The 24761-nt window shown below is 36.4% G+C and overlaps 1 protein-coding gene across 4 annotated transcripts in view; it reads left to right on the top strand.

Annotated features, from left to right (window-relative positions):
* Window positions 1–24761, top strand: part of TTBK2 (tau tubulin kinase 2) — a 78734-nt gene that overhangs the window by 24613 nt on the left and 29360 nt on the right. For 3 of the 4 annotated variants that reach the window (XM_039328985.1, XM_039329229.1, XM_039329063.1), the window contains exons 4-11: window positions 7429–7502; window positions 10575–10715; window positions 14040–14144; window positions 17909–17974; window positions 19741–19833; window positions 22148–22273; window positions 23173–23330; window positions 24548–24761. In XM_039328985.1, the coding sequence (XP_039184919.1) occupies window positions 7429–7502; window positions 10575–10715; window positions 14040–14144; window positions 17909–17974; window positions 19741–19833; window positions 22148–22273; window positions 23173–23330; window positions 24548–24761 (977 nt within the window). Of the gene's footprint in view, window positions 1–6619; window positions 6862–7428; window positions 7503–10574; window positions 10716–14039; window positions 14145–17908; window positions 17975–19740; window positions 19834–22147; window positions 22274–23172; window positions 23331–24547 lie in introns of those variants that run through there. The other variant, XM_039329149.1, reaches the window with a different exon arrangement.

The raw sequence follows: 24761 nt of genomic DNA, 5'->3' as shown, positions 1-24761 counted from the left end.
CTTCCCATGAGAATTTGATGTATCTGTCCACAGACTTGATGTGTTTGGTAAACCCTTCCAATTCCTGTGTTTTGATCTTGACCCAATATTGTCCACATACCTATACTAGTGGGTGAGTGAAATTCCTGTGAAAGGGTTTAGGGCTTTGGTTTCTACCTCTTTCATGTAGAAATTGGCCACAGTGGAGGGCACAAGTGAACCCATGGCGCAGCCTTATTTCTGTCTGTAGAAACCTTCATTATATTTAAAATAGATAGTGGTCAGGCAGAGGTGGTCAGCATGGCACATATGTAGTCTGGGCTAAGGTGTTGTCTTGTGGCAGTCATTTCTTCAATACCGTGACAGCTTCAGTTGTTGGAATGCAGGTGAAGAGGGAAGTCACATCATAGGAGGTGAAAAAGCATCTTTGGGATAACTATGTCCTAGATGACTAAGAATCTCCCTAGACACTTTGTAACTCTTTTTCTAAGCAAAGAGCATGGGCAGTTGCCCCACTTTTGACTTCTGGAGGAGTGCACATTAATCTAAATCAAAGCTTGTTCTGTTTCACATACATCTTCACTCAACACCTATTGGATTTAGATATTCTCATGTCATATTGAAAATGACATGGCCTATCCATAACCTGGTTAAGTATGTCAGATGAACATGGTAATTATATATTTCTCTTAAGGCTAGTTTTAAACCAGTCTGATAATATTTTTCCTGTTCTCATATGTTTTGAATAGAACTGTTGAGGAGAGGAATGTTTGGATTAGTATGGGAAAATAAATATTCCCAGAAAAGGTGGACAATATAAGCTGATGACTAGTTTCTTGGTTCAAGAGAACAAGACATTATTAATATCTCTATACTCTATTGACAGGGTCCATAATATAGATAAGACAAGACATTCTCCTAAATCGTAGCCGTTACTGAAATACAGGCTTTTTCTGGCTCACCTGGTTCTTCCTTTCCAAGTTTTTCCGCTGTAAGCTATTACTTTGGAAGGGAAGGTAGGTGGACATGTAGCAAAAAACATGTAGGAGTAAAAAATTGAAAGATAGCAGAAAAAGTCTTTCTTCCCTATCCATTATTTTATCTGTGTTTAATTTTTGCTTTTGCTGCCCTGTTTTGTAAGTAAAAGCTATTACATCTGTAGCTGAGCAACAACAGAGGAGTAATTAGTGTATCTGGTAGTGAGGGCATGAAGGAGGAGTAGTCTGGTTGAACAGTATCTTCTGGCTCTCCCCATTCATGTTCACAAACTGTTTATCTGGTTTAACTTAACTATATCAAGCTAATTTCACTCATTTCCTTTAGGTCAGGGGTCCCCAGTACCCAGGCTGTGGCCCACTACCGGGCCGTGGCCTATTACTGAGCCGTGGCCTATTTCCGGGACACTCAACTGGTGGGTTGGTGCACGCACAAACAGCTCAACTCACATGAATGGCAGGCTGGCACATATGCATATGTGCAACTCAAGTTGCATGAGTGGCAGGCCAGTGCATATGTATGCATGCAACTCAATTTGTGTGAGTGGCAGGCTGGCACATATGTGCATGAGCAACTCAACTCATGTGAGCGGCCAGCTGGCTCGCACGCACACATGTGCAGCTTGACTTGCGCGAGTGGCAGGCTGGCATGCATGCACATAGGCAGCTCAACTCTCATAAGTGGCAAGCTGGCATGCATTGCATGGGCAACTCAACTTGCAGTCGAGCTGTGTGTGTATGTGCATGCACGCCTGCTCATGTGAGTCAAGCTGAGCATATGTGCACTTCGGCCTACCTCTCATGTGGCCCAATTCCCCTATTCCACCCCCCCCAGCCAGTCCGCCAAGCCGCAAAGGTTGGGGACCGTTGTTTTAGGTAGTCATGCAAAATTCAGTGTTAACTTGCATTTTTTGTAAATCTATTGCATTTTAATAATGTGATTTTCACATACTAAATTTTGGGAGAAATGGACATGGGATTCAACATAGAAAAGATGCTAGCTCTAGTGTTCACATTTTGGTTACATGAATAACTGAATATCCTTAAAATAAGTTTTTGGGCGGCCCAGTTTTGGCAATATATTCTCATGCTGTTCAGAAGCTCCACGTAGCCTCTAGCTCACAGGCTTTCTATTATAAAGCATGTAATGAGAAAAGAATGGAAAATATTTATCTTATGTTTTACAGTTAAGTTATACCTAAAATATTTAAAGCAGATGTGTGGATTATGTCTATTCCAATATCTATAGCTATTACATTGTACCTTTCAAGGACTATAAAAAGATACATAAAATGGTAATATGAGGCAGGGAAGAGTCAGAGAAAATGTTAGCCAAGTATATCAAAAATGGAGTAATACACAGAATTCTCTGAAGGGATCAGTATAGTGGTGGGATTCAAATATGTGAACAACTGGTTCTCTGTGTGGATGCCGCTTCTGGGCAACAAAAAAATTAGCTACCGGTTCTGCCGAAGTGGTGCGGACTGGCTGAATCCCACCACTGGATCAGGAGGATTATTATTACATTGTAGCATTTTGTAATTAGAAAAATATATGCAATTTTTTTATTTTTTATTTATTTTCACATATCCATTCTACCACAACCCAAAGATCTTGCTGGCTATTGTAAGCTGTATTGAATATTCAGATACTAAAAGGCATGTGAGCAAATCAAACAGATCAGCCTCTAGAAGTTTCCTTTGTTTGAAAGACTGCTCCATCCAGGATCATTTTAAAGTTAAAGAACCATGATCATTAGGTTTGAAGTTGACCATCAATTCAACATCCAGTTTTGCTTGCCGTGATGTAAAAAAGATGTTGAGACCCTAGAAAGAGTACAGAGAAGAGCAACAAAGATGATTAAGGGACTGGAGACTAAAACATAAAAAGAACAGTTGCTGGAATTGGGCATGTCTAGTTTAACGAAGAGAAGGATGTGATAGCAGTGTTCCAATATCTCAGGGGCTGCCACATAGAAGAGGTAGTCAAGCTATTCTCCAAAGCACCTGAAGGCAGGACAAGAAGCAACTGATGGAAACTAACCAAAGAGAGAAGCAACCTAGAATTAAGGAGAAATTTCCTGACAGTTAGAACAATTAATCAATGGAACAACCTGCCTCCAGAAGCTGTGAATTCCCCAATACTGGAAGTTTTTAAGAAGAGACTGGATAGTCATTTGTCTGAAATGTCTATATAGGGTTTCCTGCCTGAGCAGAGGATTGGACTAGATGACCTCCAAGGTTCCTTCCAACTCTGTTATTCTATTATCCGCAAATAGCAGTTGGATATGGCACAGTCCAGCATCTTAAACATACTCCTGCAGTGCTCGAAGTTACATTTAGGGTTTTTTAAGTTAGAAACACAGTGGTTAAGTGAATCTGGCTTCCCCATTGAATTTGCTTGTCAGAATATTGCAAAAGGTGATCATATGACTTCGGGACACTAAAACCATCATAAATGTGAATCAGTTGGTCATATTGACCATGTGACCATGAGGATGTTGCAATTGTAAGTGTGAAAAACAGTCATAAATCACTTTTTTCATGAGGAACATACCCTAAAGCAGTGGTGGCGAACCTATGACACGGGTGCCAGAGGCGGCACTCAGAGCCCTCTCTGTGGGCACGCGCGCCATCGTCCCAGTCCTAGGCCTTCAGCTGGGTTTTATAAAACCTTTTCATTTTAGGCCTCCGCTGTGTGCAAAAAAAAAAAAAGGTTCAATCAGTCAATTTCAACTTCTCGCGGGAAAAAAAAGATCTTGCAAAGTTGGAATTGATTGAACTTTTTAATCCCACCCAGTCTACCGTTACCACCGCAGCCATACCCACCCAATAGGCCACACCCACCTGGCACTCAACGATGCATAAGTGGGTTTTGGGTTGCAGTTTGAGCACTCAGTCTATAAAAGGTTCGCCATCACTGTCCTAAAGGAAAAATATTTTGCTCAAAAATACACATGTGGTTAGAGAAATGTTAAAAAATCATGTAGATCTTAAGCCAGAACTATTTGTTCTAGATATAATCACAGAGAACTATGACAAAAATGTATATATTTAATATTACATGTATTAACAGCAGCGAGAATTACATTTGCACAGTATTGGAAAAGAAGAAACACCAACAGAAGAAGATATAATTAGGAAAATTTTGGACTGTGTGGAAATGGATAGGCTTACATTGAAAATGAAAGGGAAAGAAGATACAGAATATTTTCAAACATGGGATAATTTTTACAAATGGCTAGAAAAATGGAGTAGAGAGTAGGAATTGAAGTTATATTACTATTAATGTCAAATATGTGAACCCAGACAACACGTTGCTTATTAAGCACTAAAGATTGTAACTATAAAAACTTAATAAAATATCTATTAAAAAGATAAATCACTTTTTTCAGTACCGTTGTAACTTTGAATGATCACTAAACAAACTGTTGTAAAACAAGGACTACCTGTATTTTATTATCCTGAAGATTAGTATTAGTAAGAAGAAAATTTCTCTGTATACATAGAAATCATTACATCCTACTTCCAGGTTGCTGATACATATTATCCTAAACCGGCTTCCTCAGTGTAAGGGGTTCCACAAATGTGTTTATTTCAACTGTCAGTATTCTCAGCAAAGAGCATATTTTAGATATTGTGTAAATTGTTTTTCCCCCCCAGTTTTTGTAGCATCATTGTTACACATGGTGGGATGGAGGAGTTAAGAGAGAAACTCAGTGTTCTTGAGTTAATGCATACACAGCAGTAAATATTCATGAGGAACCTTTGCATCCTTGAATTTTTTTTTCAATATTTGTCTAACTCAAATTGCATCGGAATATAGTTTTCTCTTAAATCTACTTTTTATAACTGATACCATCACTCTAAGAGTTTACATTTATGTTTATAATAAATGTTTTTATTATGCCATAAACAATAATTTTGGAAATAGTTGAGAAAATAATATAGGAGGAAAAAATTGTTCTCAGCAACATCAGTACAGGAATGCAAGTAGTCCTCGACTTAATGACCAGTTGTTTAATGACTATTCAAAGTTATGACACTTGGAAAGAGTCCATAGAGCACTTCAGAATAACAGAGTTGGCAGGGACCTTGGAGTCTTCTAGTTCAACCCCTTGCTCAGGCAGGAAAACTTATACCACTTCAGACAAACAGTTGTCCAGTCTCTTCTTAAAAACCTCCAGTGTCAGAACACCGATAATTTCTGGAGGCCGTCATAAAATGTCCCCCTCCCTACCGTCATGTGACTGTGATCTGGGTAATGGGCAACCTGTTTGAATTTATGATTGGTTGCCAAGTGTCCTGCAATCATGTGAGAAAGTCAATGGGGAAGCCGGCAGGGAATGTTACAAGCTTCTGTCGCCTGCTGCAGGTTTTTCCTTTCTCTCCGTGCACATTCAAAATCTAGCCAGGATGATAGGTTCATTAATTACAACATAATTAGATTATAGATGTGGTTTGTGCTGTGTACAGTACCCTTGAAAAATATTAAAAATCTAAATTGGTCCAAAAGCAGCATCCTAATTATTAATGGGTGGGATATAAGGAACATGTGCTATCCTAATTTAGAGTAGGTATACTGGCTTCCTGTTTAAAATTCTAGTAATCTTTAAACTTCTTAATATTTTAGGATCAGGATGAGAATCTTCTGCTTTCTTCCATACTATCTCTGCTAGCCTGATGACATCATCTTTGGAATCCTTTCTGTATGACTCAATAACCCTTGAAATCTGTTGGCCTGTGGTTAGAAAGAGGATCTTTTCAGGGCCTGCATCAAAACTCTGCAACCTCTTCTCTTGGTAAAGACTTTCCTTTTAGGGAGGCCTTTAGTGTGTAATCTCATCTGGTATTTTTTTTTTAAAATATTATCTCAAGACTTAAATATTTCTAGAACAATGGTTATTTCCTGATGTTTTAATAGTTATTAAATAGAAACTATCTAGAACTCTAGGGGAGATAAATAAAATGAAAATATTTTAAGCAAGAACCAGAACAAGCCAGAGAAGCCCAAACAATAGTCCAAAAATCATTTGAAGAGCAACAATGAATAAATTATCGTATATATCTTAGTCTGTTTACCATTGCTGAGAAGGTCTTTTTCCTTAGCAGTTTTTGCATCATTTTTTTGGGTGGGGCACTGAGGAGACCCTGTAAAGAGTAATAGATATGGGTGGGAACATACAGGGAAAGGTATCTTTTCAGGTAGCCTAAGCCTTAAGGTGTTTAAAATGTTAAAGGTTGAGGTGCTTGGCCAGGAGCCAATCAAATGGATAGTGCTTATAAAATACTACTTTTTTAGTTTTCAAACCTATTCAGAAACAATTGCAGTTTTTGAACAATTTGTAAAAGCTATTCTGCATATAATAATACAGTGCCATATTCGTAACAGAAAGTTATTTGAACATGGGTATGTTTGAACAGATTGTAATCATGGTGACTTACACTCTAGTCACCTCAAGAATGGGATATTGCAGTACACACAACTTGGGGCTACCCTTGAAAAACCACTTGGAAGCTATAGCTGGTCTAGATTGCATCAGCACAGGCAGTAATGGATATGACATGGTATGCCTGTGTGACACCACTTCCTCTGAAAGCTGCAGTGGTTACCAGTTGGCTTCTGGTACAATTCAAGGTCTGGCTACTACCTATAAAGCCCTTCATGGCGTATGGCCTGGTTATTTGAGTGCTCCTATTTCTAAGCCAGCAGAATGAATATTTTTCAAGTCCCTTCAATTGAATAATGCCATCTAGTAGGAACCCAGGGGCATATCTTCTATGCCATAGCCCCTGTTCTTTGGAACAGGATCCCCTCAGAGATGTGTATGGCTCCCACCCAGATGGCATTCCAAAAGACATTGAAAACCTGACTATTTTCCTAGGAGGTAGGGCGGTTGGTAAGGTTATATGCTGTTTTGTATGGCTTTCTGAACACATATAATTTGCTGTGTTATAATTCTGCCTTTTTGTAGTGTAAAGTGCCCAGAGACTTTGGAAGCTGGGCATTTTTTAAACATACGTAATAAAAAACAGAAATTTCTGCAGCTTCCTCAACAATGACTTGAGTGTCGCCTTGTAGCCTCCCATAGAAATAAAAATGTAGATTTAGAGAGTTTTCTCAGAAAGAGATTAATTTTAGGTCTAATAATTTAACCTTAAGATCTGATGTTTCTTGAACTGGTAAGAAATGACATTAAAGACTGAGGCAAAAAGTAGAAAAGAAAACTGGGTAGAGGTATTTTCTGTAAGCAAGAGATTATCCTGATTTGAAGTTATCCTTATCTATAACCCAAACCATTCATAAGTTAAATCTTTCTTTTGCTCCTTCTCTCTCTCCAAAATAATAATAAAAATCTTTCTGGAAGATTGGTCAAGAACAAATATACTATTATGTTTCTCTGGATTTAAGCTGGTGAAAAAAAATGAACAAATATAAAATGTTTCCTTCTCAGGGAAAGATCATATTTGTCGATTCGTAGGCTGTGGAAGAAATGACAGATTTAATTATGTGGTCATGCAATTGCAGGTGAGTTTTTTTACTTTTATCTCTATGTCAATTATTAATGAATCTCTATGTTTGTCTTCTTGCACATACAAAAAATATGTTTTTCTATTTAAGTGGGAAAACTGCAAATGAAATTCAAATATGTAATATGTCTGATTTTCTGTAAGATTATCCAGTTTAAATAAGTTTGGATTCTTCACTGATGGTCAGCTTTATTGCTGAAAATATCTATTTGTGAACAAATTATATATTGTTATGCATTTCCATTACATTTTTAATCTCATGAGTTTTATTAATGTATAAAAAGACTAAGCAAGTATTTTGGCTAATTGTGGAATTATATATATTCTTCAGAAGTCAAGAAGCTTTAACCCATTAGACTGAAATCTACAGGTTTGAATAGTTTAAAAAGAAGTACTTAGAAGAATCTGATTATTCTTTCATTTGCTTAGTTTGTTCTTAAAGTTACACAAATTTATTTCAGCCCTCTAGGATATAATGTTTTTTAAAAAAGAAAGAAAGTTGGAAATGACCTAAATAGCTTCATACTTCTTTTTCAGAAGAAATATTTTTTAAATCAAAAATAGAGAAAAGGTTGCCTTTGGTTTAATTTGATTACTAATTCTATATTGCTATATGCTAATCTTCCCAAGTCCTCCTGGGCTACCTTATTGTGGTGGAGGTTGTTCCTGGGAGGGATGAATGAAAAACACCAAGAAAGTATGCCAAGTGTATATATTCTCAGCAGGGTCACCCAGGGTGTGAAAATTCCAGATGCCCCGGAAAAGCAAGCAGGAGCAATATAGAGAGATGCTATAGATAAATGGTCACTGGAACAAACTGGTGACAATGGAAAAAACATCAACTCATACTTTTACAGTTTTATATTTTTTCTGGTTCAGTTCATCCTTTTCCTGAGTTGCCAAGAATTGTATTTTAGGATGGGTAGCCATACAATTTTTTTAAATAAATAAATACTGTGTAGGGGAAGGCAATGGTAAACCACTCCTGTATTTTTATTAAGGAAACCACATGGATTGAAAATATCAAATGATTGATGATATAGTACTAGTTAATGAGATCCTTGCAATTGTTGACTGGAATACCAAAGTTGGAAATATTAAGAAGAAGAAGAAGAATGTAGTTGTTATAAACAAATCAATCCAAAGTCCTCACTTGGAGAGGTTCTGTTGAAGGAGGCACTATTGGAAGACCTAAAAGAGTAGATTAGGAACAAATCGCCATGGAAAAAATTCTATCTATATGGTCCTTAAGATTTGATGGCATATAATCAAATTACATCCTAACCTCTTCACTTAATTTCTCCATTTTTCTAACACCAGGGATAGAGATTCTTTTTGGACTTTGGAATTTTGGGAATATGCCATGGCTGTTTTCATAAGATGGCTATCATGGGTGGTCCTTAAAAAGCAATGCCTGCCATGGTAGATGTAGGTAGTCACAAGATACATATTTATTTATAATTAAACTAGTGAAGTACAATTCCTTTAGATTGTATTACCATTCCTGTTTGTTCTTGCCTCTTTTTTTTAGCAATTTTCCTCTTGCAGGGATTAAGCCAAACCGAAATACCAAATTACAGCCACTTTTATTAGTCTATATGTCCAAAGGAATTTTGATTTATAGTGATGTTGTTTTGTTATTATTATTACTATAAGTTGTAGCTGAGGAGGGGAACCACAGATTCCTTTAGCCCAGTGGTTCTCAACCTTTCTAATGCCGCGACCCCATAATACAGCTCTCCATGTTGTGGTGACCCCCAACCACTTATACATCACCGGGTGCCAGAGGCGTGGCCAAAGAAAAGGGGGGAAAAATGGCGGACAGCCTTGTTTGGCGACCCCCGTGAAATGGTCGTTCGACCCCAAATGTGGTCCCGACCCACAGGTTGAGAACCACTGCTTTAGCCAGTGCTTATGGTCTAACGTGTATTTTTTAAAATTAGTAATAAAATTCACTGGGAATATCTTCTTTTTGATGCTACATCCTAAAAAAAATTAGCTGTAGCAGCTGATTATTAAATAAAATAAAATAGAACCTATGAAACATTCAATTAAAATGAGCTTCTGTAACTTATTTTATTTGTTCATGGGTAGAGAAGAGATAAGGTTGTTCACTGACACCAAAAAAGGAACCATTTTGTACTTAGTAAATTTCCCTGGAAAAGGCATCTATGCTTGATTGCAAAAGTTTAGGCACTCCTGGGCAAGTGTAAGTGAATAGCAGTTGACTTAAGTTATTCATGGTGCAGTTAAAGACAACCTCTTTCTCTAAATTTGAATGCATACTTACAGTCAGTGAAGAAATTAAGGCTGAAAAGATGTTGAAGATTTTAGCAAGACAAACATCTGAAACACACGTTCAGCTTAACAGAAGCACTTACCAGGGAAGAAAGTAAATGATAGAATGACTTTTATTATTCCCAGACTGGAATATTATTAAAAATCTGTGGAGAGATCTCAAACGTGGTGAATACAAGATGTTCTAAGAACATTTCTGAGCTAGAAGAGTTCTTATAAGGTGAAAAAAAAATCCAAAACCAAGAATATAGAGGAAACATTTGGAAGCTGCTATTTCTGCCAAAGATGGTGTTATAAAGCACTGACTTGAATGGATATTCAAACCTTTCATATTTTTGTTATCTTATTTTGAATCTGCAAATCTCAGGTTTCTTTTTAGTCATTAGTTGTTTAAGAGAAAGACATTGCAGGCAGAACTGAAAGAGGACTTTGCAAGCTTCAGAAAGACTTTAAAATAGTACAGTGTTTCCCAAACTTGACAATTTTAAGGCATGAGGACTTCAACTCTCAGAATTCCACAGCCAGCAACGCTGGCTGTGGAATTCTGGGAGTTGAAGTCCACATGCCTTAAAATTGTCAAATTTGGGAAACACTGAAATAGTATAACAATGAAGAACAAGCAAAATATATACTTTTTTTCTAAAATCATTTGATATTTTAAGTATTGAAAACGCTATCCTTACATTTGCATTTAGTTTATCTGTTAAATGTTAATTTACCAAAAGAAGATGAGAAAAAAAAATCTGGATGTTATTGTTTTCATTTCTTTCAGGGGCGGAATTTGGCCGATTTGCGTCGAAGCCAAACTCGAGGGACTTTCACAATTAGTACAACATTACGTCTTGGGAAGCAAATTCTGGAGTCTATCGAGAGCATTCATTTGGTGGGATTTTTACACAGAGATATTAAACCAGTGAGTTTCTCCATATATCAAAACCAAGAATTTGCTTAAAGTTGTAATTGTTAACATAACACAGCAGCTTATTAATCTAGATACATTTAATCTAAAATCATAAAGATATCTGCGTCTATTTTAAAAACTAATATTTGTTTATCAGCTTATCAATTTTATCAATTTTCAGTTAACATCTCAAAATCTGTAATTATTTTGTCTAATAACTGCTATGAGCTTAAAACATATTTTTAATATAAAAAAAGTAAAGATGATTGTCTTATCTACTGAGAATATATTAACATTTTACTTAAGTGAAGTCAGCAAATTCTACAGAAGATGTCTCCCTCCCGCTTGACTTAGGAATAGGGCTATTATTTTTTTTAGGCTTTTTTTGTCCTTTCTCTTACTAAACACATAATAAAATGATAAACAAGCTCATGAACAGCAACTCTTGATTGGCTGGGTCTTCATATAGGTATAAACTTGTTCTCTCCCCCAGAGGTGCCAACTAACACTGCAGCTGTGATGTCACTGGCCATAAGCCCTGCAACTACAGGAGGGTCTGTTGCCACTCCTCCAGGGAGCCAGATCACCCTTGTACAAAAGATGATTGAAGCTTACAGTGATTTCTTCCATTTCCTGAGGGATACCAGTTTGATACCAATTCAAGACCCTCCCATTTGCCCTGTGGTTAGCTTCTATGATATTCATGTACAACATGATATTTGTAGCCTATCTCAAATCCTGGGGTATACAGATATTCTCTTATTTAAATGATTTGTTCATCTAATCCCTATAGATTGAACAGGGAAGAAAGGACATTTAGATCACAGTGCAAATCCTTGAGGACCTGGCATTTTCAATCAATGAAAATAAGAACATCTTTCAAATAGTACCATCTCTGTGCCATTCTGGACACAGAAAGAGACCTTATTTAGCAAAAACAGATAATTCCATAGGCCTCATGACTCTTGGCAGCCTTCAGGCCAGATGATCAGTACCGTGGCCAGATTCCATTCCTCTCTATTGGTGTCCTAACTCTAATCCTTTCCTGAATTGCATATCTCTAAGATCTCTGAAATGCCTAGTTCTGAAGGTGGAGAATTTTGTTGTGGCTGTCTCTATTCGGGAGGAGGGACATAGGTCTCTCCGTACAGGTCCAGTTGAACATAATCATCAGTGTCAGGGAATAGGGTGCACACTCTATTGACCTTATATGGAAAAAAGCCCAAGACAACACACACTTTTTGGGGCTGTATACAATATGTGATCTGTGAGCAAGGGCCAGACCTTCCTGAAATAACATTTCATCGTCATCTGGCTAAACCAATTTGTGCCTAGACACAATTTTCATGACTAAGATCATAAATTGTTATTTTACTAGGCAGGGGGTTATCCTCTCTTTTGTCCCAGTCCTAAGACCCTATTGTAGAAAGTTTGGCACGAGGCGCATGCCAACTGAGCCAACCCCTGCTCTGCGAGACCAAGTAGCTTTGAGTGTATAGAGTTGCAGCTTCTGGGACCTTAACATCTTTAGTTCTGGATGGGGTTGTACTGGATGTGGGTTCTCCTGAACTGTTTGATGAGCAGATGGCAGTTGTGGCTAGAAGAGGCTTTGTGAAACTTTGTGTTGTGTGCCAGCTATGCCCTTTCATCGATCAATCACTCAAGTTCTGGTCATCTCACGGTTGGACTATTGCAATGTGCTGATGGATAAGATGGCCAAGAGTCAGGACATGAACTTTCATCATCAAGAATTGTCTAAGGACAGATGACACTTTCCCAAATTGTCTTCTAAGTTATAGTTATATCCTTGACAAGACTGATGCTGGTCAAAATCCAATATATTTAAGTTATAAAATAGGAAACTAAAAAAGGAGCTCTGCATGTAAGCAGGAACTATATGCATGTAGAGCAGTGTTTCTCAACCTTGACAATTTTAAGACATGTGGACTTCGTCTCCCAGAAGTCCACAGCCAGCAATGCTGGGAGTTGAAGTCCACATGCCTTAAAATTGTCAAGGTCGAGAAACACTGATGTAGAGCCTTTCCATTGTACAGAGTGCCAGTTTGTTTACTGCTGTTTTGCCTGCTGCTTCTCTTGTTTTCTTTTCTTCATTGAAAATCTTTCTGAAAAATCTACAAGACAACTTTTCGTAATTCTGCTTACTAATTTAGATAACTTATCTGCTTACATTGGAGCAGTTGGAGAAATCAGGTTGATGTGTATCTCTAATTAGCTGTGATGAAATTAAGAAATTTACGAGAAATTTGATTCAGTTTATATTAAAACTCTTGTTCCTGCACTCTTTAACTGGGTAAAATGATGCATCATAGGGCGACTTTTTAAATCAAGGTACCTCAAATGGGCTAACTTAAAGAATGTGCCCAAAATCCAGGACCCAAGACTCCTGTGGAATTGAAATTTTATAAAATTTTATAAAACATGTTATGACATAAAAATGATCATAAAACAGTGTGTGACATAATACAAAATGTGGTAAAACATTTTCCGTGCTGATTGTTGGCTGTGCTGTTCAGCATGAGCTATTGTCAAGGCAGATACATCTCTGAATGTATTCCAACTTTACCAGTGAAAGCAGAACATTACACATTCTGTAAATGTTGAAGGCATTGAGGAATCTGCTAAGAAAATATCTCTCGAAGGATGACCCAACAGGTTATGGGTTGTCAAATAAATCTATGAAATTATTGTACTTTGTATCATTTCCTTCTGTATGGATTGTGACTATTGGGAACAAAGATTCTGAGAGGAGAGAGAAACAGTTCTCTGTGATCTCCCCCAAGATATAGGATAACATATCTCTCTTTTATTTTATTTCTTCTACTGAATTATTTCTGGCTTGTCATTCTGAAACTGGAAAAATGCATATCTCCTCCCACAGGAAGCAACTTTAGAATTAAGAATCCTTTCTAGCCTTTGTCTTTGGATCCCATGGAGATAGATAAATGCTGTAACCCTATCAATAGATCATTCCCACTTTTCCTCAAGCTGGGAGGAAATTCTAGATCCAATATTTACAATTAATTTTCTCTGTATAATAGACTAATCATTCTTTCTAATTAGTGAGCCCTGCTGAATACCTTCCTTCTAAATAACAATAGAATTATGGTATCCGAACAATTGCATTTTTAAAAATACATTTTATTTTTAGCTAAGTGTATGTATCATATTAACACAGAAGCAACAATAATAATCTGTGATTTCAATATCCAATCAATTCAACTATTTTTCTAAATAAGTACAACTGAAATATATGAAATGAAAGCTGATGTTATTGTTTCATTGCTACATTATAAACTTTTTTCTTTTTCTTTTTAGTCTAATTTTGCTATGGGACGCTTTCCTAGTACTTGGAGGAAGTGTTATATGCTGGATTTTGGCTTGGCACGTCAGTTTACAAATTCATGTGGGGATGTCAGACCAGTAAGGAATTTTAATCAGAGTTTCAAAATAAATAATACCTAATTCAGTGTGATAATGTGACTAACAGTATGAATTATTGAATGAATCCATTTTTCAGGATGGTTTTGAAAAATCAGGTTTATGGTATATGATTTTGGCAATACTGTAAAGAAAAAAAATGCAATCATATTCTAGTTTTATCCTGAGGTATTGTCATAGTGTGGAATCTTAAGTGATGCTTAAGAAAACAGTTAAAACCTAGCTTCTGAATACTTTGTTTAGGAGGAGAAACAGATTTCACCTGATAAATACTAAAAATACATGTATTTTTATTACATAGAGTTTTAAAACAAAACTGGTACCGATCTTACAAGGTTCTGGCATTCATTTCAATTTGTGGGGTTCTTTGGAGCATGAGGTTAGCCACCTATGACCTGACTATCTGCTCTACCTACCTCTGATTTTCATCAGCTACAAACTGTATTGTGAATGCAGTTTTCCATCTTCTTTAGTTAATTTCCATGCAGTCTTTATCAGAATCTTAGACAAACATTAACTCAAAAGTTGCAAAATATCTGAGAATTTCTCTGAGAAGAAATATTAAAGTTTATTTTCGTTTGACAGGCAAACTTTTAGGTAGAAGATGAAAGGGGGGGGGGAAATAATAGAAACAGTTACTGAATTGACTGATTCAGATGATTAGAAATGGCCATCAATTTAATTGAGATTAACAATTACTGATGCTGTGATCTAAAATAAATATAATGGACATTAAAAGGGGCTTTTTTAAAATATACTGGACAAGGCTTCATTTCTGGCAAGCTTAGGGCTATGGTTCCCAAAATTTCTGCTTCAGGAATCCTTTGTTTTCAGCCTTTTCCAAGGATTTCAAAATAAAACTGGTCACGTTTCATTAAATTTGTTCATTTGGATAAATAAAGGGTTCTTTAGTTGACTATGTTTCAAAATTGATGTAGATAAGTATTTCTCAAACATTTTGGCTTCAGAACATCTTTTGCATTTCCCCCCAAGAGCTTTAGTTTATGTGGTTTGTATCTATTGATTTTTACTGTATTAGAAATTAAAACTGAGAAATTTAAAAATACTTATTTGTTTGACTTCATGGACCCCCAAGGTCACCTCAGTTGCCATCTTTAAAGACATCTATCATTTGGACCTGGATAACTGGGGCATTGCCTTCTCTCAATAAGATCTGTTAGGAGGGGCTTGCTATAAGTGCCCTTGATTAGAGACTGCCATCTTAGGAAACATAAGAATGCATCTGTAAGTTGCCACCCCCCAATGTCTGAGCAGCACCTTCCCTACTGGTGATTAGAAAGCTGCTAAAATTTGTTTGTTCTTTAAAGATAAGAAGACTGCACTGTTTTAATTGCCTCTTGGTCCGGTTCCATAAAAATATTTGTAACTGTTGCTTTTTAAGATTTAATATAAATATTAATCCCAGCTACGAAATGAAATGTTGATGCCACTCAGAGTTGCTAAATTAGATTATATAATATTACTATTTTGCTAATATATGATGCTATCAACCAATAATTGAAGTTTTAAAGAAATGTTAATAGTAATGTTCCTAAAGTCTAATATTCTTAAATATTTCTAAAAAAAATTATTACCATTGCTTGCATCAGTTCTGGCTACCTTCATTAAGATTTTGTGGGTGGAAGTGTCAAACAGCTTGAGAAAACATTGCCAGCATATTGTGGATTCTGTGATGCAATAGATGTTCAGTTGGAAGCCCAGTTTGCATCTTAAGATGTTAAATGTTTCTGAGTATCAAATTTTGTCTGCCAAATCTTTAAGCAATTATAGCAAGCTTTTGATTAGAATGAACCAATATAGACATAATTTTGTAATACTGTGCTTCCATTTTATTTATCTTTGTAGCTGTAGAAATTTTGATGTGTATTATGTGTACTTTTCAAAAATAAAGAGACTATTCTGTTCAGTGTAACCCTGATTAAAAGTGTGGTTGGTGACTGTGGCTGGCAAAACTGCCAGTGCAAAACATTTATCTTCAGAACTGATAAATACTGTATACCAACCCTGGTAACTGTAAGATATATGGATTTCAATCCCCAGTATTCCCAACACTGGGAGTTGGAGTCCATATATCTAAACATTGCCAAGATTGAGAAACACTATTGTATACCATTATGTAGGCCTAAACCTGACCTCTTATGCATGTCCAATTGGAGTCATTTTAGGTGTCTATTTTGGCATTCTATCTCTCAGAATTCATTAGTAAACATAGAAGTCCCCTGGTACTAGCATGGAGGGAGAGGCCACTGGAAGCTATTCTGTCGAGAGTTTTTGTCATCTCTGTATCAGATCTGGTAACAAATTTCATTCATAAAATACCCTAATACTGGATTTTGCTGTGTAAAAAAAGGAAAGTGGCAAAAGAGTAGAATAAAATCTGATTAAATAAAATTGTTTTAAGTTACTTAAACTATGATCAAGTTACATATGTCTGTCTTTTTAAATCCAACTTACAGTAGTGGCCAAAATTCTGGAAACCTTTTGGGAAAAGTGTACAGTAGAAATGCCACTTTTGGTTAAGTTTCCACCAATTTTTCTTCTAATTTCTTTATAACTGTAGCCTTGTTCTCTTAATAATACTATTTTACATTGCTTTCTGGGCAACCAGTCAACTCTTTGCACCATTACTTTAATTTTATTATGTTTTACAAGCTCACTAAATAAAAGGAAAAAAAAACCCAACCAACTTGATAGCGACCACATAACACACTGACAAATGTCCTCCTCTCAGCTTTAATACATGACATCAATAACTGAATCCTACTGTGATCTGATTGGCTCATTGCCAAAACAAGATGATACCTGATTGGCTCTCTAAATACTCATGCTTATTGGCTACAATCAGATGAAGGAAAGTTACCTGATATCAACCTTAGCAAGTTGTGCTTCCTTTTTCTGGTTATTTGGTTATAACTTTTCATAGAATACAGTACAGATAATTGAACAAACTATGTTGCATTACATTCTTGAATAAATTATCTTTCCATTGATATATAATTTTATGGTACTACTCCCAAAAAATAGTGGTGTTATTAGTCATCAAACCTCAAAAATACACTTTTCCCAAAAGGTTTCCACAATTTTGGCCACTACTATATATTATAGATAGTCCTTTACTGATTGCTTAGCAACTGCTCAAAGTTACGATCAATTTGAAAAAAGGGACTTACAGCCCCAAGTTAAAGTTCTGATGGTCAGCCCCCCCCTACAGTCACATGACTGAACTTTGGGCTCTCAGCAACATGGTTGTATTTGCAGTGTCCTATGATCACCTGACTGTGTTTTACAATAGTTTTGCTTAAAAACAGCATTTCCAATTTTTGGCATAACCAGGCCCATATTGAACCATTACTTCTCTTAATGATCATGGCATTTTCTTAACAACCACAGCATTCGCTTAACGACCGCCATTAGTGCTTTATGAATGCCACAGCTGTTTTACAAATGCCATGTTCACCTAACAAATGCTGCAAAAAAAGGTCATAACATTTATAATCATTACAACATACAACTGTAATGGGCAAACTCCATTATGGTCATATGTCAAGGATTACCTTGCAGCAGAATCATTATAGTATATTAAAGGAGTGCATTATCAGCAGAAGAAAAACTCCAAAGTAGATAATCAAAATTGTTTGTAGCATCTTTTTTTCTATAAATAGTCGATATTTACTGATTTAATCTGAAATATGGACTTTTTTTTCTCTCCCTTCTTACATTGATAGCCCCGAGCTGTTGCCGGTTTTAGAGGTACAGTGCGGTATGCATCAGTCAATGCTCACCGAAATAGAGTGAGTATGACCATTAACATTAGCCTGAATATTTAATAACTGAAAATTATGCTTGGTGTCTACCACAATTCCACCCTTCTCTATATTTTTAAGGCTGCTGTATAAAAGTTGAAACATAACTGACATGCCCTGAACTTGTCCTACTATTGCCATATTTTATGCTGAAATCCATAGTTCATTAACAGAAGTTTAGATGAATCATTGCTGGTTAAGGGTGCATAAATTGAATATATTTTCAGCATTTGGAATCTATCAACTTATAAAGACCTGTGAGATTTTATGTACATGAAGAGTTGTGAAAAGAATTATTATAAAACATTGAAAAAACACATTTTGCCCCTACACAGCTCTGGATTGCTAGTATGTCTAAACTACCAAAAATATTTGTGTTCTTATTTATTAATTTGCTTATTTTTGTTGTGGGGAAAGGATGAAGAATTTGAGAAATATTTTTTGCCACTGTTTTATTCATGAGATTAATTTTAAGGTCTTTTCCCCTCCTTTTTGTCAATCCTGTTTTATGTATGTATTTTTAAAAATTTGTTTGATGCATTGTGTATATATAAACATATAAATTAAAAATAAAAATAAATCTAAAAAAGTAAAAAAAGAGATTGATCAGGAAACTCTAGACTCAGGATCACTATGAAAAATATACTGGAAATCCAGTAGAAACATTCCACCACTTTCAGTGCCTGTTGCAGCCATTTCCTCATGAAAAGAGTCTGAAATCTGATGATGTTCTACCTACTAAAGCTGGGATGAACATTCAGAGATGAACAACATGGAACAAATGTATAGGAGATTCGTTAGGACAGCTTCCTAGCACTATCTGCTTTGCTATCTGGTTTGTTTCAACCACCATACTATTAGGGAATATTGGCAGCTGTTCTTCTTGATAATAGCATTACCCTGCATATCCCTGAAACAAAAGGAGCATGTGGTTTTCCTCATATTTTCAATGGAAGATTGAAATTGGATTCCTATGAAACTTGAGGCATGTCCTCTGGAACCTGATAGATAATTTTAGTAAATTATCTTGAAATCTACAAGATCTCTTCTATTACCTCCATTGTCTTGGTACTATCTGGATCTGAACAGATAGGATTAACATTTCAATCTGTCAGTGAGTGATTCTGGTCCAGCGTCATTTCAATTAGATCAGACTTTTCTTTCATCTCATGATCCATCACTTTGTACTGATAGAAGTTAACACGGATTATATGAAATAAGTTGTTATGCTTAGTGGTTGCTCTAGGGCTGTAAATTCAACAAAACCCAACCAATGGACACAACCATTATACCTACCTCATTCTTAAATGATATATGTAATCACTTAACTGTTTTAGCTTCCACTCCTCAGATGGCTGTTCATGTGTGCTTGGTGCTTCCAGAATTCTGCATCAATCTCTTAGGAAATTAGAGAAAGGTGGGAATCATACTCACAAGCTTAGTGCAGCATCAAACAAATCTTGAAGATAGTTACAACTTCTGTACTAGAATGCACAAATCTGAATGTTTGGATGGCTGTTCAAAGAATTACTAAAATAACTAGCTCGTTTTTCTTTCAGGCCTGATGAATCCCTCTTTGCATAGCTTGTGTACCTTTATTGCAATAGCATTAAGATTTCCTTTATGTGTCTCATTACTCACATATTTAAATAAGCAATATTCTTAGCGATACAATTGGTATTCTAACACTGGATTATATTGGGTGGGTGTGCAAAATAAAGAAGATCAACATGCAGTCTTCTTTATTTCTATAGGAGATGGGACGTCATGATGATCTTTGGTCTTTGTTTTACATGTTGGTGGAGTTCGTGGTTGGACAACTGCCCTGGAGGAAAATTAAAGACAAGGTTTGTTTAGAAATGTAGCAGTTGAGATATCTTGAGGTTTAACTGTGAGTCTTAATTTAAGATACATGATAAGGTATTTGATATTTAATCGCAAACATAGATTATTTTCATTGGAACTTCATGTAGTGGATAAATTCATCCTTCTGACTACACCTAAGATCCTATCCTATCCCCATTAAAAAACATTAATGTTGACAGCAGTATGGGTGATAGTGGTGGAATTACCAGATTTTAGCTAGGAAGATAAGAATTAAATACTGATTTTTGACAATTGTATTAGGATTAGGAAAAATTGGCTTGAAAATGCTATGTTGCCCAATTCTGTATTCAAACATAAACAGTGATACGTAGCAATGTTATTTTGTACAGCATTTTTTAAAAATTACAGTATATCGGGTACAAGGCTCTATTTACATATGTTAAATAATCAAACCTAACTGCAAGGTAGGTTTCATTTTAGTTCATTGAGTTCATTACATTTCAGTTTTTGCAGTGTTGGAGAATTGTAAACTAGATCTGAACCTGTAAATTTGGAAGTGTTCAATTTTTTTTTTCATACTTTTTCCCCCATAAGAGTATTTCTTTACCTGATTTACAGGTAGTCCTCAAGTTGCAAATGTAATGGAGCCTGCCGATTATGATCAAAAGTTGGGATGAACATTAAATGAACCATCTCACTTACCAACCCCCCCCATCCCTGCTGTCCCCAGTGCAATCGTTAAACAAGCACATGAGTCATTAAATGAAATATGGACTGTCTCGGGGGGGGGGAGAAGATCTTGGGAGGCCTAGTGCAGGCACAAACCCACCTGCCTAAGACCTACTCCCCCCTGAGAAATCCAGTGCTTCGCTTCCCAGCTCTTGGGGTCCCACAGTTACTTGAGCGTCCTCCCTTTCCCATCACTTACCTTTTGAAGATCTCCAGAGCTCAAGAGGTCAGGGTAAGAAAGGAGAACAGGCTGCTCTCTTGCTGGGCCAAATGGCACAATCTCACAAGTGGCCATCTTTTTCTCAGCATAGCCACAAGCTACTTCAATCCATAAAACAGATCGATTTACTGGCTTGGAAAATGACAGCTGCTTGTGGGATCTAAGCATCTAAGAGACCAAAGTTAAGCTCTCTATAAGTGATGAGGTCTGTTTTGCTCGGCCGGCATTAGCAAGCTCTTAGGGATCCAAGCCTTAATTCACTGACAAAGATAGCTGGCTCCCCTCTCTCGCTCTGTGCAATGGTAGAAAGCACATCGTGGGGAAGGGAAATGGCGAATTAAGTCTTGGCCCCAAAGAGCTTCTTAATGCCAGGGGGGCAAAATGGACCTCTCTGCTTACAGAGAGATTAGCTTCTCTTTGCAAAGCAAAGGTCTCTGTTGCTTGGATCCAACAAGCAGCTGTCATTTTCCAAGCCAGCACTTCCAGTTATACTGCACAGCCACAAACTGCTTTGTTGCTGGGTCGCACTGGTCACTGGGTCGAAGATGTTTGTGACTGTGCTCAGAAAAAATGATCACTTGTGGGAGTGTGCCATGTAGCCCAGAAATGGAGCAGTTTGTCCTCCTTCTCTATTCTGACCTCCCGAACTCTGGAGATCATTGGAAGGCAAGTGAGTGATTGGTGACTGAGGTGGGGAGGAGCATGTGGAACCTGAAAGGGTAGCAAAGCAAGCCCAGTGCCTGCGGGGCCCTGGCATGGCAGATTTAGGGGGGAAATGGGGGTCGCTGCAGCATCCCTGCGTCCAGTTGTAAAGCTGAATGACCATGGAGATGATGTAGCTGTCTTAATTTTGAAACTGGGTTGTATGTACCTTTTGATGAGTCTGTTGTAACTTCAAACAAGTTGTGAATTGAGGACTACCTATATATGCTTGGAAGGCCATATAAAAATAGAATATTGTGTATTGTAATAGTAGCAGTATTTGCTATTCATATCTAAACATAATCCAAGGGAGGCAATACATACAAAATTATTGTTATGACCTTGAATTAAATTATCCCGAGACAGGAAACATAAAAACTCTAGCATATACCATAAAACAGATTTTAATCAACCTCACAATCTGGAGGATAAAAACTGAAAAAAATGGAATTAATATAAGTTAGGAATGACAGAGTCCTGCCCTCTTTGTGTTAGTTTCCCTCTTCCCAAGTGTTAAGTGCAATCATCAAAAGTTTGAACATTCCAGACTTTAATATAGAAATAAAAAAGACAAAACCTATTACCACACATATAAGTTCAAGTAATATAATGTTAATTCTAATGTATTTAAAATTGTAAGTCAGATAGAAGGTATGGTAACTATTTAACTTGTTTGCTTCTAGGAGCAAGTAGGCTCTATAAAAGAGAGGTATGATCACCGGCTGATGCTGAAACATCTCCCTCAAGAATTTAACATCTTTTTAGATCACATTTCTTCTTTAGACTATTTTACTAAACCTGACTACCAGGTATTTATTTCTGCAAATGACTTGCAAATGTTCTTTCTTTATTATTATTTCAGTTATACTGACGATGTAAGCCTTCATTACTTACTTTGAGGATTTTATATGTTCCAGTCTACATTTTAGAACCATATTAAATTCATGGTATATTAAATGTGTTTGCCATTCCTGGGTGATTGTATTTGAATATTGGCCTTCAATTTTTATAATTCTATTTAACTGGCTTTCAATTTTTATATTTCTATTTATTTTTTTTACTTTTTGTAATTGCTTTGAAAGTTTTTCCACCTAACTCAGAGTATAAATCTATACTCAATAATCCAGACACAAAGTATATTATCATAAGTAAATTTGAATTATAACTAACAGAGTGAGTAGTACTATTTAACTGGCAACTATTTAACTTGTCTGCTTCTAGGAGCAAGTAACTTCTATAAAAGAGAAGACACTGAGTTGTTGTGTTACATGCCATTACAATAGCAATACCATGGTGAACTTGGTTGCCTGTTGAAGCAGGTATAAGATAGCACTGAGGATGAGAAAGTGTGAAAATAAGTAGCAGCACAAAAGAATTTTCTTATAAATTTGGTTTAGTTTTTTTCTCTTGAAAGAAAAACTATTTTAAGTCCCTGGTATATTCCTGATACTTAATAGGATATTTATATCTCCTATTCTTATTTTATTACCTGGACATGCAGGTAGAATTCTTTTAGGTAGAATTCTTTTAAGCAACATCAAGAAATTTATAGGCTGTGTTGTTTAGGAGATGAATAATCATAGTATTTAATTTTACCTAATAATAAATGTATTATGAAGATCTTGTATATCAGAACAGAGTTTTCAAAAAGTTGTTTGAAGAAACAATTGACATGAAATATAATTAATTATTTTCTTTGTTTTTATAGCTTCTCATGTCCGTTTTTGATAACAGTATGAAGAATTTTGGGGTGACAGAGAGTGATCTGTTTGATTGGGAAAAGAGTGGGGCTGATGGTTCTCTTACCACTACCACCACTTCAACTACTCCTCAGCTACATACTCGACTGACCCCAGCTGCTATAGGGTATTTTGAATCTTTTTTTTGGGGGGGGGATGTTAGATGAATTAGCATTTCAAGTTATAAGTGCTTCTTCATGGAGAATAGAATAGAATAGAATAGAATAGAATAGAATAGAATAGAATAGAATAGAATAGAATAGAACAGAGCTGGAAGGGACCTTGGAGGTCTTCTAGTCCAGCCCTCTGCTCGAGCAGGAGAACCTATACCATTTCAGTCAAGTGATTGTCTAGTTTTTTCTTAAAAACCTCCAGTGATGGAGCGTCCATGATTTCTGGAGGCAAGCTGTTCCACTGGTTAATTGTTTTCACTATTAGGAAGTTTCTCCTTAATTCCAGGTTGCTTCTCTCTTTGATCAGTTTCCAACCATTGTTTCTTGTCCTGCCCTCTGGTGCTTTGGAGAATAATTTGACCCCCTCTTCTTTGTGGTAGCCCCTCAAATACTGGAATACTGCTATTATGTCACCCCTGTTTCTTCTTTTCTTTAGACTAGCCAGACTCAAGTCCTGTAGCCATTCTTCATATGAGGCCTTTCATCATTTTAGTTGCTCTTTTCTGAACTTTTTCCAAGGTCTCAACAGCTTTTTTGTAGTATTGGTATGGAAACAGATACTCCTTCATAATAAGATGCTGACAAATCTTAAATCCCTATTATAAAATATATCAATCTCAGATTAAGATCAAGAATCTGAGATTAAGTTCATGCATCTCAGGCTACTTGACGGATAAAGATTCAGTGTTCTGTGTCAGATATTTAGAATGGTGTCTTGCATTTATAATAACTTGCATTTGGTCACTTTGACCAATAAGATAATAGATAACTATGTCTTTTGGAAGAGAAGGGTCATCTTTAAATTGCTGTCCTCCAGAAGTGTCAGGAAATATTCATTCATAATATAGCCAGGTTGAAAACAGTTCAGGTGGCATGATGAAATTGGGAAGAAATTTAAAACAGTCAATTATTATTATGCAGCTCATTCTAATGGTTATTGCTTAGTGGGGGAAACCAGAAGCAAAAGTGATGGAATAGTATCTTCTCTTCTGGTCCTTATCCTAATGGGGTAGCATGCTGACTTCATTAGCATATGGAAACCTGGAAGTTAGGGAAGATTGTTTTAGCATTACTAGTCTAAGGCAGAGAGGAAGTAAGTGTCAAAAAGAACACTTACACGGAAAAGAAACTGGGACATCTTTAGTATTAATTTTAACTTTTTCATATATAGAATTGCCAATGCTACACCAATACCAGGAGATTTATTACGAGAGAATACAGATGAAGTATTTCCTGATGAACAACTCAGTGACGGTGAGAATGGTATCCCTATTGGAATCTCACCAGAAAAGTTACCAGAGTCTCCTGGACATCGTCTTCAGGAAAAGGATGTGTGGGAAGAAATGGATGCTAACAGGAATAAGATTAAATTGGGCATCCATAAA

This window comes from Crotalus tigris, unplaced genomic scaffold (genome assembly GCF_016545835.1).
Source record: "Crotalus tigris isolate CLP2741 ecotype Arizona unplaced genomic scaffold, ASM1654583v1 scf7180000017545.3456711, whole genome shotgun sequence".
NCBI lineage: Eukaryota > Metazoa > Chordata > Lepidosauria > Squamata > Viperidae > Crotalus > Crotalus tigris.
The sequence above is the reverse complement of the archived record's forward strand: the minus strand, read 5'-3'. Positions and strand labels throughout refer to the sequence as shown.